At 41.3% G+C, this 20,808-nt stretch overlaps 1 protein-coding gene across 1 annotated transcript in view; it reads left to right on the top strand.

Moving 5' to 3' along the window:
• Nucleotides 1–20,808, top strand: part of LOC140727262 (secretin receptor-like) — a 64,336-nt gene that overhangs the window by 21,638 nt on the left and 21,890 nt on the right. The window contains exons 5-6 of the mRNA XM_073044524.1: nt 7,938–8,041; nt 12,402–12,499. Coding sequence (XP_072900625.1) covers nt 7,938–8,041; nt 12,402–12,499 — 202 coding nt within the window. The remainder of the gene's footprint in view (nt 1–7,937; nt 8,042–12,401; nt 12,500–20,808) is intronic.

A 20,808-nucleotide genomic window follows, 5' to 3' on the forward strand; every position in this document is an offset into this window, starting at 1 on the left:
CTTTCTCTTTCAATCCTGAAAAAGGGTCTTGGCCCAAGACATTGACTGTTTCATGCTGCCTGACCTACTGAGTTCCTCCAGCATTTTGTGTGTGTTGTCCGGGATTTCCAGCGTCGGCAGAAACTCTTGTGTTTGTGATGGAATACCTCTGAAAACTGCTGTTGACAACAGGTCAAATACAGACAAGAAGTAAAATAGTCAGAAACCAGCAGATTCACTATAACTGATCGAACAACCTGTTCGAATATCTTTTGCAAATCGATCAAAGCTGGAGTCAGTGCTGTCCCTAGTGTTTGCTTGGCAGAAGGCAAGCTGTGTTGTGTTAGCAGATTTCTGCAACATTCATGGACTCAGCATCTTGGATATATTGTTTTGTGTGACTGTATTTCACTGATATATGTGCCTTGTGTTATCTGTTGGTACGTGTGTTGCACCTTGTGTTTGGAGTAACGCTGTTTTGTTTGGCTCTGTTCATGGGTATTCATGTATAGTTGAATGACAATTAAGCTTGAACTTTGAAATATATTGTGTGCTAATGGTAGAAGGAATACTCAAGCAGTCTCTTAAATGGTATTGAATTTCTTGAGGGCTGTTGGAGCTGTACTAACCATACAAATGGTGTGTATTTTATCACTCTCATGACTTGTTCCTTGGTAAACTGGTTCATTATTGCCAGAGATAAAAAAAAATAACTGCTTCTCTAATAAATGTTTATTTAGACAACAAATTTCATGATCTCATGATGATGAGTTCTCAGTCATAGTAGATGGAACCATGGTGTCATGGCAGAACTAACAGTTCCTTGGGAAGACTGGATTGAAGAGGTGTTTGAGTGTAAGAAAGCAAAGTACCAGCAGGAGTTAGAGCAATGCCAGAGACAGGGGTGGGGGTCACGATGCGAGTCTGTGGAGGTGGGGTGTAGGGGTTTTCCTGATGTTTGGTAGAACCTACCCTCTCCTTGGCATTATGGGGTCTGCAAAGAGAAGAGCCAACAGGACCATCACAGAGGCTGCTGAACGAGCCTCCAGATGGCTATGGATCAAGAGGTGTGACCCGTGGACCAATGCTGCTGGGACTCAAGCCAGGGTCTGATCAACCCTGGCTGGGACACCTGGGTGTTGAAACACCCAGTGACCCAAGGTTACATCACTGATAATATGCACCAGCACATCTTACGATGTATCTCAACATCATTAATAGTGGAGCTACTTAATAAGTTTTAGTATTTGGAAACACTTACTATTTTGGAAACATGACAGGCAGTTTGCACATTATGCCAACAAATAACAAACAAATTAATAATAAGATTGATTTTTTCAGATGTTAAATTGAGAGATGAAAGTTGACCAGAACATTGAAAGAATTGACCCTCTTTGGTTCTATTGGACTTTATGTCTATGTGACAGAACAGATGCAACTTCAGTTTAATGTTGTTTCTGAAATGCTCCACTTCCAATATAATGGCACTCCTTCAATTTTATAGTCAAATTCCAGTTTAGATTATGTGCTTGTTTCTTTCTGTGATATGAATACACATTCTGCTTATTTTCAGGCATAAATGCCTTCAACACATCAAAGCTAATTTTAATAATACTGGCAATATTTGATAGATTGTCTGGGGAACGTGGGGAATTAATACATAGAGTTATTGAAAAGTACAGCACTGAAACAGGCCCTTCAGCCCATCTAGTCTGTGCCAAGCCATTTAAACTGCCTACTTCCAACAAACTCCATCAGGACCATAGCCCTCCCATACACCTACCATCCTTGTACCTATCCAAATTTCTCTTAAACATTGAAATCGGGGTTTCCAGTGACGTCATCATCGAGAATGGCAGCTTAAGTCACTAGCTCCTCCGGAAAAACGCATATTAAGCCCCGTTAGCCCATCAAATACAGTATTTTTCAAAAAATATTTGAACTGAAAAGAGGGGCAAGAATGGGGAAAAAAAATGGAAATTAAAAAAGCGACACTGCGGAGCCTGCGGCCGAGAGGAGTGCAGCGAGCGGCTCTCCTACCCGACCGCAGGCTGACGCTGGGCCTCGTTCAGGCGAAGCGGCAAATATGATCAAAATTCTGAAAGAGGTATAGGAGTTCCAGAAAGATATAAAGCAGCAGCCACATGATATTAAGTCAGAGCTCACCAACGTCAATCAAAAAATAGCGGTGGCAGAGGCTAGAATTGAGAAGGTGGAAGATCACATTCAAAACGTGGAACGGATACTGAGTAAGATGATAAAAATATTAAATCACCAAGAAGGTAAACTGCTTGACTTGGAAAGAAGATCACGGCGGAAAAATATCAGAATATACAACGTTCCTGAAGGAGCGGCGGGCTCGTCTATGACGGAGTTTGTCAGAAAGTTGCTGCGGGTCGCGCTGGAGCTTCCCTCAACTATGGAGCTGGAAATCGAGAGAACGCATTGTGTGCTCATGTCGAAGCCTACCTGAGATAGAGCAGATAAGCCATGCTCAATAATAATTAAATTCCATCAGTACAGTACCAAAGCTGAGATTCTACGAAGGGCCTGGGGTAAGAAGAGGGTGTTTTTAGACAATAAATTAATATATTTCTACCAAGATTACACCCCCCCCCCCCGCGGTCCTGCAGAAACGTAAAGAATACTCTGAAGTAAAGCGAGTACTAAAGCAAGAAAGTATTAGATTTCAAACTCCGTACCCTGCTAAACTCGAGTGTTTTATGACGACGGGACGCAGTTGTACCAGACAGTGGAAGAGGCGACTACAGACATGAAGGCCAGAGGGTTGCCCGTCAGCGTGACCAAACCGAGGGAAAGCCTGACTGAGCAATTATCCCGCTCCACTTGGGAAACAGTGCGAGAATCGAGAAGGCAGGAGACGGGAGGAGTCCGAGAGAAGTATATCAGGAAGAGACCAGGAGTTTCCCAAAGACAGTCCTCACCCCCTTCTGAAGAGCCATAAGGTTTGGCTAACTTTAAAAATGTTGAGAAGCTAAACGGAAGCAAAAGTAGACGGTGATATACCTATCTCAAGAAATACTTATTATAATGTGGATTTTATATTACTTAGTTGTTATTCTTTATGCGCTCACTTACTCCTTCTTCCCCACCAAAATGAGAATATATATATATGTGCATATATGTGTATGTATGTAATATGTATATATATATGTGTGTGTGTGTGTGTGTGTGTGTGTGTGTGTGTGTGTATGTGTGTATATATATATATATATATATATATATATATATATAGGAGGAGTACACAGGGAAATATTTTCTGTGTAATGGATTTGTTCACTGACTTTTATGAATACTGCAATGGGGGCCCTCACCTCACAAGTAGGAGGGGTTATCCCCCACAGCTAGACATTTCCTCTAGCTCAATGCAGGGTCATCTACTAGAGACCTCAGCCTTGGAATCACACGTTCATTGTCATTTTTGTTATTATTTGCATTTCTTGGTTCTTATTTGTTCAGGGAATAGATCGATTAAGTTTTATTCTAATTTCAATGATACACTGACAGATAAATACAGATGGCTAAGGACAAAGTAAAATTCATTTCTTTTAATGTCAATATGCTATTGAATCCAATCAAACGTAATAACATTTTATCCAAAATGAAAAAAGAACAAGCCCATGTAGTATATTTACAGGAAACTCATTTAAGTGATAATGAGCATAGAAAACTAAAGAGAATGGGCTTCACTAATTTGTTTTTCTCCTCATATAAATCAGGACATAGGACAGGAGTTGCTATTCTTATCTCCAGTAAGCTAAATTTTGAAAAAGTATTCGAAATGTGAGATAAAGAGGGCAGATATATTCTGGTAAGGGGGAATATAGATGGAAATTCAGTTACCCTATTGAATATATACGCACCCCCGGGAAGTGATATTGCTTTCTTTCAGAAAATTACTGATATTATGGTAGCAGAAACAGAAGGTCTCCTGATATGTGGGGGAGACTTAAATTTACAATTACAACCAAACAGACTCTTTCAATAGAAAAACCTATGAAACAAAATCCTTACATAAGAAAGTTAATACACTTTTTGAGGATGTTGGTTTAATTGATATATGGAGGGACCTTTTCCCCGACAGAAGGGATTACACTCATTATTCTGCTCCCCATTCTGTATATACAAGAATAGACTATTTCATAACATTTGGAAAAGACAAAGACAAAATAAACACCTGTGGAATTGGGACAATAGATGTAAGTGACCATGCACCTATATATTTATCTGTTGATTTTGACCTACAAAATAGGCTGAAGGAACTAGAGAAGAAACACAAATTGAATTTGGCACAGGATACATTAGGGGAAATTAAAAGAATTAGGAATGAAATTAATAGTTTGGCTACGCAAGAAATCAGGAAAAATTTAATGTTTCTGAAACAGAGACATTATGAAAGTGGATCAAAGTCTATGAAAATACTGGCGTGGAAACTGAAAAAAAAAGATAGCAGAAAATACAATTCATAGAATTAGGGTCCCAAGAACGAAAATGATAAAAAAATAAGCTAAGTGAAATTCAAGAAGCTTCTGAAGTGTTTTACAAAACTCTATATTCCAAAGTTCCAGGGGGAACCATAACCCAAATTGACACCTTCTTAAATTCTCTAGAGTTACCCACTTTAAGCGAAGAACAAAATAGAACGATGACTGCTGACATAACTGAAGTTGAATTAAAAGCTGCAATTAGTAGGCTTAAGTTAAGCAAGTCACCAGGATCAGATGGGTATACAGAAAGTGGTACAAAGAATTTAAAAATGAGTTAATTCCTGTTTTACTCCCCACACTGAACTGGGCTCTAAAAAAGGCACAAATGCCACCCAGTTGGAAGGAAGCAATAATCTCAGCTATACCGAAAGAAGGCAAGGATAAAATGGAATGCGGGTCATTTAGACCAATATCCGTTCTTAATGTAGATTATAGATTATTTACCTCCATCATGGCCAAATGATTAGAGGAGTTTCTACCCATACTGATACATAACAATCAGACAGGTTTTATACGACAACGCTAGACACAAGACAATATACGAAAGACACTTCACATTATGGATCATATACAAAAAAATAAAATCCAAGCAATAGTGATAAGCGTGGATGCTGAAAAGGCATATGATACAGTTAATTGGAATTTTCTTTACAGAGTTTTACATAGATTTGGTTTCCAAGACACAATTATTAAAACTATACAGACACTATATGACAACCCTACTGCTAGGATTAAAATCAATGGATATTTATCAAATAGCCTTACCCTAGAAAGGGGCACGAGACAGAGTTGTGCATGGTCACCACTACTCTTCGCATTATATCTGGAACCATTAGCTCAATACATCAGACAAAATGAAGATATCAGGGGAATTACTATTAAAGGGACAGAGCATAAATTGGCTTGTTACGCCGATGACATTTTGATCTATCTAGGGCAACCAACATACTCTTTACCTAAATTGATGCAATCCTTTGAACAATATGGTCAATTATCAGGATACAAGATCAACATAGATAAAACCCAATTATATTCATATTACTATAGCCCACCAAGAGAAATTGAAAGTAGATAACCCTGGGCATGGCACACAGAGTCTTTCAAATATTTGGGCATCATTATGCCAAAAGATTTGGCAAAATCATCAGAATGTAATTATCAGCCTTTATATAAAAATTTAAGGAAGATAGGGCAAGATGGAACCTGATTCCTTTTTTCAGTCTCAGTTCAAGGATTGAGTCTATTAAAATGAATATACTGCCCAGACTGTTATATCTCTTTCAGACCCTACCAATGGAAATTATTCAAAATCAATTCAATGAATGGAACAAGATGTTATCAAGGTATATTTAGCAGGGTAAAAGGCCTAGAGTTCGTATCAAAACTTCGCAATTAGCAAAGGAAAAGGGGGATGGGGCCTACCTTCTCTTAGAGATTATTATTTTGCAGCACAGTTGAGAGCTGTGATATGTTGGTGCAACCCATCATATGACACTCAATGGAAAAACATTGAGGAGCGGGTACTTCCCATCCCCATACAAGCAATTTTGGCTGATAACAACCTGCAAAGGTACATAAATACTATTGATAACCCATAGGTGAAATTGACTCTTAAAATATGGAAAACTACTATAAAAGAATATAATCTAGAGGGAGATATTCCAATTCTTAAATGGTGTGCAAATGACTTGGATTTTACACCAAATAAATTGGATGCTAGATTTAAGGACTGGACAGCTAAAGGAATAACAGTTCTTTGCAACATAATGAAAGAAGGAACACTGTTCAGTTTTGAACTGCTTAAAGCGAAACACTTATTAGAAAAACAAGATTTCTATCGGTATTTACAGATGTGTGAATATGTTAATAAGACGCTTAAAAATGTAACCAAAGCAAGTACATGCTTGATAGAGCTATTTAGAAAAGCATATCATTCAGATAATGGTAGTAGAATCATTTCAAGCATGTATAAGGGGTTGACAAATCTTAAAACACATTTGACTTCATACATTAAAACAAAACGGGAGAAGGAAGGAGGGATAATTATATCTGAGGAAGAATGGACAATAATATGGAGGTATCAATGGAAGTGTACCAGTTCACAGAAATGGGGGGAGTTTGGATGGAAAAACTTGATAAGATATTTTATTACACCCTCTCAGAAATCCCATTATGATAGTAACCTCCCAGTTTGCTGGAGAAATTGTGGAAATTAAAATGCAAATCATTATCATATTTTTGGGGACTGCCCTGTTATCAAAAACTATTGGAGGGGGATACACAATGCCCTACAAGACATCTTTAAATGTGAAATACCCTTAGAGAGTAAGACCATATATTTTGGTTATATACCTCAAGAATGGTTGAAAAGAGATAAATATTTAATGAATATACTGTTGGTGGCTGGTAAAAAGACTCTTACTAGGAAATGGTTATCACAGGAGAGCCCAACTTTAAATGCATGGATGGAAATTACAATGGACATTTACAAAATGAAGAATTTAACAGCATCATAAGCTGGAACTATTTGATTCATACTGGGATAAATGGTTTAACTACATAACACCTCATAGGCCTGATTTTATTCTCACAAATCAATGAATATGTTGTAAAAAAAGATCATTCCCTACTTGTACATAGTTTTTCCTTTTGCTTGTTTTTTCTTTCCGCTCTTTTCTATAAGTGTATACCTCAGATAAGTACTTTGTGGAGATTTGTGATATATATGATTATATGATATATATGTACAATGTCTGAAATACATCTTATGGAAATGTTTGCTTGATGATGAACTTCAATAAAAAAATAAATTACAAAAAAAACATTGAAATCAAGTTTGAATGAACCACTCGTGCTAGTAGCTTGTTCCACACTCTCACAACCCTCTGAATGAACATATTACCCCTCACATCCCCCTTAAACTTTTCACCTTTCACCCTTAACCCATGACCTCTAGTTGTACCCAACCCCAGTGGAAAAAGCCTAGTACTATAATATCTTTCTCCCAAACATGAGGAAAATCTGTGGATGTGAGAAATCCAAAACAACACACACAAAATGCTGGAGGAACTCTGCAAGCCAAGCAGTATCTATGGAAAAGAGTAAACAGTCGATGGTTTGGGCCGAGGCCCTTCATTAGGAATTCATGAGTAAAATGGAATGACCCTTTGGGTAGCCAGTGGCAGATGGTATTTTTGAAAACTTATTTTAAACTCTTGGAAGGCTTGAACTCATAAACACTGCCTCAATTCTTTTTTTTTTGTTTTTTTGCACTACTTATTTGAATTGAACTATTTAATATGCATAGATATACTTACTGTAAATCAGTATTTTTTAATTTATCATGTATTGCATTGTATACTGCTGTAAAGTTAACAAAGCTAACAAATTTGCTGATGATATTAAATCTGATTCTGAGGCTGATTGAGTTCTGTTTACAATTTTCATCAGGCTCCCTTTACCGAAACTGTACAAGTGAAGGTTGGTCAGATACATTCCCTGGATACAAAGCAGCTTGTGGATATGATGCGAATGATACCACAAATGACATCAAGGTGAGATTGCAGAAAGACAAATGCCTGTCTTCTTGTTAGCTACATGCAACAGTCCCTGTTCCAAACCTCATCCTATACTACTCCCCAATTATTTCTCCATTACAATGGCTGCACCTTGCACCTGTACAGAACTCATCAATTTTATCACCTTTACTGCCAACCTCCACCCTGCTCTCAGATTTACGGGACCATTTCTAACACTTCTTTCCCTTTTCTACATCAGGAAACAAGCTATCCACTGATATTTATTATAAACCCACCAACTCCCACAGCTATTTAGACTGTGTCTCCTCCCATCCTTTTTCTTGTAAGACTGTCATTCTTCTCTCTCAGTTTCACCATCTCTGCCACACCTGCTCTTAAGATGAGGCTTTCTATTCCAGGATATCTGAAATGTCCTCCTTTTTCAGGAAGTATAGTTTCCCTTCTTCTGTGATTGATGGAGCCTAATCTCACAACTCTTCTGTTTTCTCATACTTCTGTTCTTACCCTGCCTCCTTCTAAATCAGAGGTTTCCAACCTGGGGTCTATGGACCTCTTGCTTAATGGTATTGGTCCATGGTATTAAAAAAGATTGGGAACCCCTGTTTGAGATAGAAAAGAGAGGTTCTTCATCACTACCGTTCACCCTATCAGTCTCCACATCCAGCATGCCATTCTTTATCATTTACACCTGCTGTAAAGTGATCCCACCACCAGTCACACCTTTCATCACCACCGCTTTCTCCTTCAGCAGGAACCACTCCCTCCATGACACCCTAGTCTATTCATCCCACCAAACCCACAACCCACCTTACCTTCTGCTCTTTTCCCCATCCTCGCGTAGGTATTACACTTGTCCTTGCACCTTCTCCCTCACCACCATTTGGGGATGTAAACAGTCTGTCCAGGTAAGACAAGGATTCACATGCATCTTCTCCAATCTTGCCTACTGCATTCAGTACTCCTGATGTGGCCTCCTCTACATCGGCGAGACCAAGCACAAAACTTGGTGCAACACACACAAAATGCTGGTGGAACGCAGCAGGCCAGGCAGCATCTATAGGGAGATACGCTGTCGACGTTTCAGGCCGAGACCCTTTGTCAGGACAAAACTTGGTGGCTGCTTTGCAGAACAATACTGTATGCTTGGTCCACCGTGGCCATTCCAAGCTCCCAATTGCAGACCATGTCAGCTTTTTTTTCTCAATCCCACATTCTCCTGTCTCCCCTGGCCCTCTCTACTGCTGAAATGAAGCCTAATGCAAACTAGAGGACCATCACGTTATATTCCCTGGGTAGTCTACAACCCAATGACAAAAATATTGAGTTTTCTAGATTTAAGTTTAACCCCACCCCCTCTTATTCCCCCTCCCACCGCACCCTTGCTTCCCTTCTGCCTGTGATCCTCCAGTTGTCCAATTTTTGTCTCTTATTCCACCCTCCTCCCAGCAACCAGGTTTGTCCCCTTCCCTCTCCTGGCTCCAACTACCAACGTCACACACAGGTTTCCCTTCAGCTTCTCCCATCCCTCAGCTGGTTCCAGTAGCAATTCACCTCTCCCTTCTCCTCTACTTTCACCTCTTCTACTTATCTAAATCCAGCTCAAGTAGTGTTTTGTGTTACTGTTTATTGCTGTCCAATAACTCTTTCATCTTCACACACTCCTCTCCTCACCTTGCTCCACCTGCTGATTCTTTCTATTTCCTCTCTCACTTTGTTTGCCTCCATCTATCATTCTCCTGCCTTAGTCTCTATCCATGCCCTGCCTGTCGTCTCCCACCTCTTCTCAGTCCATCAATCAACTCCCTGTCCTTTCTTGCAAGTCCCCTCTCTCTCTCTATGCTGGCCATATTGTGTCTCGATTCTCAGTCTCAATGCAGGGTTTCAACCCAGAGCAGAGACCGTTTCCTTCCTTTCACTGATGCTGTACAACCTGCTGAATTCCTCCAGGAGACTGTGTGTTGGTGCAGAAGAGCAAATATTCCAGAGTGAATGGTTGGAGGAGCTCAGTCAATGTTGCTGGCGTTTACATTTTATTAGTAGAGTTTAAAATTTTGCATGAGTAATGAAGTCAAATATATAGTTAGTTAAATCATTTGAAACATGAGCCAGTTACATTGAACATAAAAGATCACCTTGCACAACATCACAGTGCAGGAGCTGCTCCTTCAGCCTACAATGTCTGTGCAAACCATTATGCTACCGGCAATCCAAACTCAGGTTGGAGGAACAACACCTATATACCGGCTGGGTAGCCTCCAACTTGATGGCATGAACATTAACTTCTTAACTTCCGTTAATGCCCCTCCTCCACTTCTTACCCCATCCCTGACATATTTAGTTGTTTGCCTGTTCTCCATCTCCCTCTGGTGCTTCCCCCCCCTCCTTTCTTTCTCCCGAGGCCTCCCTTCCCATGATCCTTTCCCTTCTCCAGCTCTGTATCACTTTCGCCAATCACCTTTCCAGCTCTTAGCTTCATCCCACCCCCTCCGGTCTTCTCCTAACATTTCGCATTTCCCCCTCCCCCCCACTACTTTCAAATCTCTTACTATCTTTCCTTTCAGTTAGTCCTGATGAAGGGTCTCGGCCCGAAACATCGACAGCGCTTCTCCCTATCGATGCTGCCTGGCCTGCTGTGTTCTACCAACATTTTGTGTGTGTTGTTGCTAATTTAACCTGTACATTGACTTATACGTTGTCTGTACACCTCCATCCCCTGCCTATTCATGCATCTGTTAAATGTGTCTTAAACATTGTCATTGTATTTGCCCCTAGCACATCCCCAGGCAACACAATCTGGGCACCTACCTTTCACTGTTTAAAAAAAACTTAAACTGACTCCCCTCACCTTAAAGCTATATTCTTTAGTATTTGATACTTCTGTGCTTTGAAAAAGACACTGGTTATTACCCCTGTCTTTGTCTCTCATAATTTGATATACTTCTGCCAGGTCACCGCTCAGCCTCCAACACTCCAGAGATAACAATCCGAGTGTGTCCAAACTCTTCTTATAGCTCATAGTCTCGAATCCAGGAAACATCCTCGGTACCCTCTCCAAACGCCTGAACATCATGGCAGCCCTGCACATAATACTCCAAATGCAGCCTAACCAATCTCTTATACAACTACAGTATGACTTTTATATTCAACACCCCGAGCACTGAAGACCAGCGTACCATGGACCATCTTTACCACCCTGTCTATTTGTTTGGGGCCTTTCATGTAGCAGTGCACTTACACCACAATGTCCTTGTGAACATCAGTGTTCCTGAGGGTGCTGCCATCTACAGTATACTTTTCTCTTACATTTGACCTTCCAAATGGCAACACCTCACACCTGTCCAGGTTAAGCTCCATCTCTTTTTTGATTCGGAACAAGAAGGCAGCGGGAGAGCACCTAAGGATTTCCAGCGGGAAGACATTTTGAGTTCTCGGGGGAAGAGAGATGCCAGACTGCACAGGCGCGTGACGTCAGCCAGTTGAGTGCGAACAGTTTAAAAAGAAGGCAGCTATATCCAGCGGGCAGCGTTGGGAGCAGGCAGCAGAGTGAGAGGGCTTTGGCTCCACGGGCTTCGGTGGTAACGGGACGAGGTGAGGCACTTGCTGATTGCAAAAGGAGGTAGTATATGTGTGAGGCCAGTTTTCTGTGGTCAGTGTCAGATGTGGGAGGTCCTGGAGTCTCCCGGCGTCCCGGACGGCCACATCTGCACCCAGTGAATGGAGATGCAACTCCTAAAGGACTGTGTTAGGGAAATGGAGCTGCAGCTCGCTGACCTTCGTCTGGTCAGGGAGAGTGAGGAGGTGATAGAGAGGAGTGACAGACAGGTGGTCACAACATGGAGGGCTGAAGGCCCTGTACTGCGCTGTGGTGTTCCATGGTTCTATGGTTCTAGAATTTCTCTGCCTGCATTTCCACCTGATCTATATCCTGCTGCTTCCTTTGTTAATCTTGCTCACTATCCACTATTCCATCGATCTTTATATCATCTACAAGCTTACTGGTCAAGAAACTTTTCTGAATACAGTCTATAACTTCTGCCCAATCTAAGTTTCTGGCAACAATGGAATCCCAGTCAATCCTGGGGAAATTAAAGTTACTTGCTACAACTACCCTGTGACTTTTAAATCCTTTCATAATATGCCTTCATACCTGTTCCTCTATCTCCCACAGACTATTGTATGATCCCATCATTAGTGATTGCACCTTTCTGAGCACCTGATCTCCACCCATATTACCTCAGAGAATGAGCCCTCAGGATGTCTCCTGTGACATTTAGCCGGATCAATAATGTGACGCCCTCCCCACTTCTTTTTAATTCTCTATCTTGTCTGATGTTAAATATATTTTATAATATTATTTATTTATATTTTTACAAAGACCGCAAACTATATGAATATGAAGATCATGTATACAGTAGGATACAGTACATCCTTAGTATCCTTGTCCATTGCAGTAGCAATTATTGGATTATTGAGGTGAGTATCAATGTTCTGTGTTTACTTGTCTGCAGGAATGTATTGGTGCATGATGATGAATGAGCCAGTGGTTCTGGCTATTTCGATAGACATGAATTTTGTGACTGGTGATGGTTACCTCTCTGACAGTTACTCATGACATTTTGTGAGTTCCTCAGAACAAGGGTAGGTTAAATGGTCATTGCAAATTGTCCCATGATAAAGTTAGGGTTAATAAGGATTGTCAGGGTGCTGGGGTGTTGTTGCTCGAAGGGCCAGGAGGGCTTATTCCTCGCTGTATTTCTAAATAAACATACGAACATACGGTAGAGATATGAATATACGGTAGAGATCGTAAAGAGCACAAAATTTCTCAGTGTTCACCTGACGGAGAATCTCACCTGGTCCTTCAACACCAGCTCCGTAGCAAAGAAATCCCAGCAGCGTCTCTACTTTCTGCGAAGGCTGAGGAAAGACCATCTCCCACCCCCCATCCTCATCACATTCTACAGGGGTTGTATTGAGAGCATCCTGAGCAGCTGCATCACTGCCTGGTTCAGAAATTGCACCATCTCGGATTGCAAGACCCTGCAGCGGATAGTGAGGTCAGCTGAGAAGATCATCGGGGTCTCTTTTCCCGCCATCACGGACATTTACACTACACACTGCATCCGCAAAGAAAACAGTATTATGAAGGACTCCATGCACCCCTCATACAATCTCTTCTCTCTCCTGCCGTCTGGGAAAAGGCTCCGAAGCATTCGGACTCTCACGACCAGACTATATAACAGTTTCTTCCCCCAAGCTATCAGACTCAATACCCAAAGCCTGGACTGACACCTTGCCCTACTGTCCTGTTTATTATTTATTGTAATGCCGGCACTGTTTTTGTGCACTTTATGCAGTCCAGTGTAGGTCTGTAGTCTAGTGTAGCTTTCTCGGTGTTTTTTTTATTACATAGTTCAGTCTAGTTTTTGTACTGTGTCATGTAACACCATGGTCCTGAAAAACGTTGTCTCATTTTTACTATGCTCTGTACCAGCAGTTATGGTCGAAATGACAATAAAAGTAACTTGACTTGACATGACTTGAACCCCACTCATGCAACCTCAAAACTGACATCCAAAATTCAATAAACACAAGGAATTCTGTGGATACTGGAAATTCAGGGAGTAAAAGTCATGACAGAATCAATGAAAGATCACTCCAACTTGGGCGTTCAACCAGTGTGCAAAAGACAACAAAAGGAAATAAATAATAATAATAAATAAATAAGCAATTATTATCAAGAGCATGAGCTGAAGAATACTTGGAAATGCGTCCATATATTGTGGGAACATTTCAAAGATGGGGTTGAGTGAAGTTGAGTGAAGTTAACCTCATTGGTTCAAGACCCTGATGGTTGTGGGGTAATAACTGCTCCTGAACTTGGTGGTGTGGGTCCTGAGGCTCCTGTACCTTCTTCCTGATGGCAGCAGTGAGAAGAGAGCATGACCTGGGTGGTGAGGATCTCTGATGATGGATGCTGCTTTCCTGCGAGAATGCTCCATGTAGATGTGCCCAATGGTGGGGAGGGCTTTACCCATGATGGACTGGGCTATATGCACTACTTTTTATAGGATTTTCTGTTCAAGGGCATTGGTGTTTCTATACCAGGCTGTGCTACAGTCAGTCAATATACTCTCCACCACATATTTGGAGTGTCTTGTAAAAGTATTCAGCCCTCAACTCTTTGTTCACATAAATGAGTTTAACAACTAGGGATTTTGATCAATTTAATTGAGAAATTTTATTTGTGAATCGCATGCTCCTTTTTTCACAGTAAAGCCTAAAACCAGGGAAATTTGTAAAGCATGAAAACTAAAAATTCTAAAAATGAAATGTCAGCAATTCAAAAGAATTCGGCCCCCTTTGCTCAGTAGTTAATTGAACCACCTCTCACCACTATTACAGCCAATAATCTTTTGAATAAGTCTCTATCAGCTTTACACAATGTGATGGGGCATGATTTGCTTATGCCTCCTTGCAAAATTGCTCAAGCTATTCAAGGTTAGTGGCAATGGACAACAATCTTGAGGTCTTGCTAGAAATGTTTGATCAGGTTAAGATCAGGACTCTGACAAGGCTACTCAAGGACATCAATCTTCTTCATCTGAGGCCACTCCATGGTTGTTCGGTCAATGTACTTTGAGTCATCTTCCTGTTTATTTGTTGAGGCCAAGAAGTCCACTTTAGACTGATCTGACCATAAGACCTTCTTCCACACCTTTACAGCATCTTTAACGCTTTGCAAAGTTTTTATGAGCAAGGATATGTTTTTTTTTCTTTAGCCAGGCCTTCTTCCTTGCCGCTCTTCCATCGATACCCATTTTGTGCAAGGGCTTAGAGATTGTGGAGCCATGAACTTCATTTCCAGTTGCAGCCACTGACTTCTGCAGCTCACTGAATAAATGTTGACGTCATGGTAGCCAGTCTTTCAAGTGCATTTCTTCTCTGGCGGCTGAGACAGACTGATCTGGGCAGTGTGGCTGTGGTTTCATTTTTTTTCCCACTTTTCCATGATGGACTGCAGTGAGTTCCGAGGTATGGGATGGTTTTGTACCCTTCCACAGATTTATGCTTCTCTATTATCACTTTCTCTGACATGCTTTGAATGCTGTTTTGTCTTCATTTTGGTTTGGTCTTTTGAAAATCTACCATCCCGTTGGACCTTACAGAGAGAAGGTGTATTTGTTCTTATGAATTCATTTTAAAAAGGTAATTCTCCAGTTTTCTATATCAACAGTAGGTAAGGTATTACAGTATATTGCCCCTGAGGAAAGTTAGCATGGTAATTACAAAGGGGGTGAATACTGTTTCAGCCTCACAATTCTGGTTTTTAATTTTTGATAAATTGTTGACAGGCTTTGGAATTTTTTATTGATTTGATATAATGCACAACATTTTGTAGGTTAGCTCAAAAAATCTTACTTCATTATAGTTTAAATTTAGAAAATGAGTCAGCAAAATGTGAAAACAGTTGTGAGGAATGGATTTTTTTTTAAGGCACAGTAAAACATCCTTAGACATATGTGAAGTGCACAAGTACTGGAGGATAGCTAATGTTGTTCTGTTGTTTCAGAAAGACTCCAAGAATGAGATGGGAAACTGGATGAGCAAATTTGTGGATGATACTAAGACTGGGAGCATAGTCGACAGTGAGGAAGGCTATCAAAGCTTGCAAAGTAATCAGGACCAGCTGGGAAAGTAAGGTGAAAAATGACAGATGGAATTTAATGCAGACAAGTGTGGGGTGCACTTTGGGAGGACTAACCAGCCCTAAGTCTTATTCTGAGAATGATTGGACACTGAGGTGTGTGGTAAAACAAAGGGACCTTTGGAATACAGATCCATAACTCCTTGAAAATTGTGTCATAGGTAGGTAGGGTCATAAAGAGAGCTTTTGGCCTTTTTAAACCAGGAGTTGGTATGTTCTACTGAAGTTGTATAAGACATTGATGAGGCCAGATTTTGAGTATTGTGTGCAGTTCTGGTCAGACGCCTACAGAAAAGATATCAATAAGCTTGAAAGAATGCAGGAAAAAATTTACAAAGATGTCCTGATGAAGGGTCTCGGCCCAAAATGTCAACAGTGCTTCTCCTTATAGATGCTGCCTGGTCTGCTGTGTTCCACCAGCATTTTGTGTGTGTTGTTTGAATTTCCAACATCTGCAGATTTCCTCTTGTTTGCACTTTCGTGTTGTTGGGATTTAAGGACCTGAGTTACAGAGGTAGGTTAAACAGGTTAGGATTTTATTCCTTGGAGTGCAGGAAATTGAAAGTTGATACAAAATTATAAGGGATATGTAGTAGGTAGGGTGAATGCATGCAAGACTTTTCCCCTCAGACAGGGTGAGACTGGAACTGGAGAGTATAGGTTTAGGTTGAAAGAGAAATCTGTAGGGAGCTTCTTCATAGAAAAAAGAACAGTACTGCACAGGAACACGCTCTTTGCTCCATAGTGCTGTGTGAGCCAATTAAGTTAGTGATCAAATGTCTAACTAAGCAAATCCCTTCTGCCTACACAATGTCCATATCCTTCCATTTTCCTCACATTCATCTGTCTATCTAAACAACTCCTAATGTTTCTGCCTCTACCATCACACCGGGCAGCACATTCCAGGCATCCTCAACTCTGTGTAAAAAAACTTGCCCCTCACATCTCCTTTGAAATTACCCCCTCTCACTTTAAATGCATGCCCTCTGGTATTAGACATTTCAAACCATGGAAAAAGATATTGTCTGTCTACTTTATCCATGCCTCTCATAATTTTACAGGCCTCTATCAGATCTCTGCTCAGCTTCTGCCACTCCAGAGAAAACAACTCAAGTTTGTTCAACCTCTTCTTATAGCTCACACCCTCTAATCCAGGCAACATCCTGGTAAACCTCTTCTGCACCTTCTCCAGAGCCTCAACATCCTTCTATAATGGGGCGACCGGAACTGTATGCAATACTCCAGGTGTGGGCTCACTAGAGCTTTATAAAGCAACATAACTTCCTGACTTTTGAACTCAATGCCTCCACTAATAAAGGCAAGCATGCCATATGCCTTCTTCACCACACTATCAACCTATCACCCTTTCAGGGAGTTATGAATTACTCTACTTATCGCTACTGTTAAGAGTCTTGCTGTCAACAGCATGCCTGTACTGTCTTTACATTTGACCTACCAAGGTGTAAGGCTTCACGTTTGGCCAGGTTAAACTCCATATGCCATTTCTTCACCCATATGGGACTAGATAGGCTGAATAGATATGCTCTATACTGTATCTCCAATATTTTCTCTAGTATTTGGCATTTCTACCTTGGGGAAAAGATTCTGAATGTATATCTTGTGTACGCTTCTCAGATTATACTGACTTCAGTGGCTGGTAAAAAGTTTAAGTCCATTGTTAAAGATGAGATTTTGGAGTACTTGGAGGATAAAATAGACCAAAGCCAGCATGGCTTCCTTAAGGGGAAATCTTGCCTGACAAATCTGTTGGAATTCTTAGGAAATATTAGGCAGGATAGACAAGGGAGAGTAAGTAGATGTTGTTTACCTGGATGTTCAGAAGGCCTTTTACAAGGTGCCCCACATGAGACTGCTTAACAAGATAAGAAGAGCTCATGGTATTACAGGACAGATACAAGCATGGACAAAAGATTGACTGACTGGCAGGAGACAAAGAGTGAGACACTGGATGCCGGTGACTAACTTCTTTTCACATTATATGTTAATGATTTGGATGATGGAATTGATGGCTTTGTGGCCAAGTTTGCGGATGATACGAAGACAGGTAGAGGGGCAGATAGTGTTGAGGAAGCAGGGAGTTGCAGAAGGACTAAAACAGTTTGGGAGAATGGGTAAAGGAGTGGCAGATGGAATATGGTGTACAGAAGTGTACAGTCATGCACTTTGATAGAAGAAATAAATTACTTTCTAAACATGGAGAAAATTCAGAATTACAAGGTGCAAAGGGTACTTATCATTATCATTATACTTTATTGTCACCAAACAATTGATACTAGAGCATACAATCATCACAGTGATATTGGTTTCTGCGCTTCGCGCTCCCTGAAGTACAAATCAAAGTACATATAATAAAAATTTAAATTATAAATCATAATTAGAAAATGGAAAAGGGTAAGTACGGTAGTGCAAGTCAGGTCCAGATATTTTGAAGATATGGCCCAGATCCGGGTCAGGATCTGTTCAGCAGTCTTATCACAGTTGGAAAGAAGCTGTTCCTAAATCTGGCCGTACGAATCTTCATGCTCCTGAACCTTCTCCCGGAGGGAAGAGGGACAAAAAGTGTGTTGGCTGAATGGGTCATGTCCTTGATTATCCTGTCAGCACTGCTCCGACAGCGTGTGGTGTAAAGTGAGTCCAAGGATAGAAGATTGGTTTGTGTGATGTGCTGGGCTGTGTTCATGATCTTCTGCAGCTTCTTCTGATCTTGGACAGGACAACTTCCATACCAGGTTGTGATGCACCCTAGAAGAATGCTTTCTATGGTGCACCTATAAAAATTAGTGAGGGTTTCAGGAGACAGGCAAAATTTCTTCAGCTTTCTCAGGAAGTAAAGGTGCTGGTGGGCCTTCTTGGCAGTGGACTCTGCTTGGTTAGACCAAGTCAGGTCATTTGTGATATTCACCCCGAGGAACTTAAAGCTTTTGACCTGTTGCACCTGCGCGCCACCAATGTAGATGGGGTCGTGTGGTCCGCTACTCCTTCTGAAGTCAACAACCAATTCCTTCATCTTGCTGACGTTGAGAGATAGGTTATTGTCTTCGCACCATGCCACCAGGTTCTTAATTTCCTCTCTGTACTCAGACTCATCATTACCCAAGATATGGCCTACAATTGTGGTGTCATCAGCAAACTTATATATTGAGTTTGATGGAAACTTGGCTACACAATCATGGGTGTACAGTGAGTACAGCAGGGGGCTGAGTACACAGCCTTGTGGGGCACCGGTGCTCAGAGTGATTGTAGAGGAGAGCTTGTCCCCTATTTTTACAGCCTGGGTCCTGTCTGTGAGGAAGTTGAAGATCCAGCTGCAGATCTGAGTGCTAAGACCCAGGTTCCGGAGCTTAGGAATCAGTTTATTTGGAATGATGGTATTAAAGGCAGAGCTGTAGTCGATGAAAAGGAGCCTTACATATGCGTCTTTATTCTCCAGGTGTTCTAAGGAGGAATGTAGTGCCAGAGAGATGGCATCTGCTATTGACTTGTTGCTCTGGTAGACGAATTGCAAAGCGTCGAGGTTGACCGGTAGGTTATGGTTGATGTGTGCCATAACCAATCGCTCGAAGCACTTCATAGCAATTGATGTCAGAGCCACAGGTCGGTAGTCATTCAGGCATGCCACCTTACTCTTCTTTGGCACCGGGATTATCATTGCCTTCTTAAAACACAAGGGGATCTTAGACTGAAGCAGGGAACAGTTGAAGATGTCAGCAAATACTCCAGCTAGCTCGCTTGCACAGGCCCAGAGAACCCGTCCCGGGACGCCATCTGGGCCCGTCGCCTTCCTTGGATTTATCTTCAGGAAGGCTCTTCTAATGTCTTCCTTGGTGACGATGAATCTCGATGCCACCAGGTCCGGTTCATCCGGAGGGGGCGGGACGCTCCTCTTCTGTTCGAATCTTGCGTAGAATACGTTAAGTTTGTCGCGAAGAGAAGCGCTACGGTTATTGGGAGTCCTCATGCAGGATTCCCTAAATGTTGACAACAAGTGGAGTTGGTGGTAAGGAAAGCAAATACAATGTTAACAGTCATTTTGAGATGACCAAAATATAAAAGCAAAGGTAAAATGCTGAGGCTTTATGAGGCTTTGTAAGGCATTGGTCAGACCACACTTAAGAGTATAGTAAGCAGTTTTGGACCTGTTATCCAACAAAAGATGTGATTGCATTGAAGAGGGTCCAGGGAAGGTCTGCAAGAATAATTCCAGAAATGGAAGGGTTAACGTGTGAGGAGTGTTAGATAGCTCTGGGCCTGTACTCGTCAGAGTTTAGCAGAATGAGGGGGGGGATCTCATTGAAACTTAATGAATATTGAAAGGCGTAGATAGAGTGGATGTTACACTCGTGTTTACAAATTCATTTTCTTTGCTATCATCAGTGGGGAGTTGAAGGTTAGGTTAGGTTTTTCCCAGCTCCCTCCCTAATTCTGTATTGTGATGACCATTTCAATGTGAAGATAGTAAAAGAACACAGGCATCTCTAACAAGAATTTTGAGACTCCTAAAGAGAGCTTTGCATGTGCAAAGAATATCTCACCTGATCTAGTCCATTTAGTGAGTGCTGTCAACCTTACAGTATTCTTCATGTAACATTGGCATGGAGTGTATACAGTCAGCAAACTGTAGCCTAACCAAAAGTACAAACCCATCCATTATTTTCCTTTCAGTCTCTTCAACTGACCCAAGAAGATTTATGTGCTAGGAAACACTGATGTTCCCTGTCTGCACTCCGCAAAACCATACGTCAAACCTGTCTCTTGACTAGTTTTGAGCTTGAAGCTTTCTGTCCTAGTTCGCCTCACATTCTTTGAGTTGTGGGTACTTCCACCTCCCTCCCCACTCCTATGTGTTAGGGCTGACCAGAATCAGAATCAGATTTAAGCTTGCATATGCGATGTAAGACTTGCTCCACAGCAGCAGTACAGTGCCATAAGTTACAAAAATAAACAGTACAAAAGAAACAATGATGCTTGGTTCTTCGACCATACCGAAACCAATGGTGGGGCACCACTGAATCATTGAGGATCACTGGGGATCTTCAGACCCCTGCATCTCTTC

The sequence above is a fragment of the Hemitrygon akajei genome, chromosome 5, assembly GCF_048418815.1.
Source record: "Hemitrygon akajei chromosome 5, sHemAka1.3, whole genome shotgun sequence".
NCBI lineage: Eukaryota > Metazoa > Chordata > Chondrichthyes > Myliobatiformes > Dasyatidae > Hemitrygon > Hemitrygon akajei.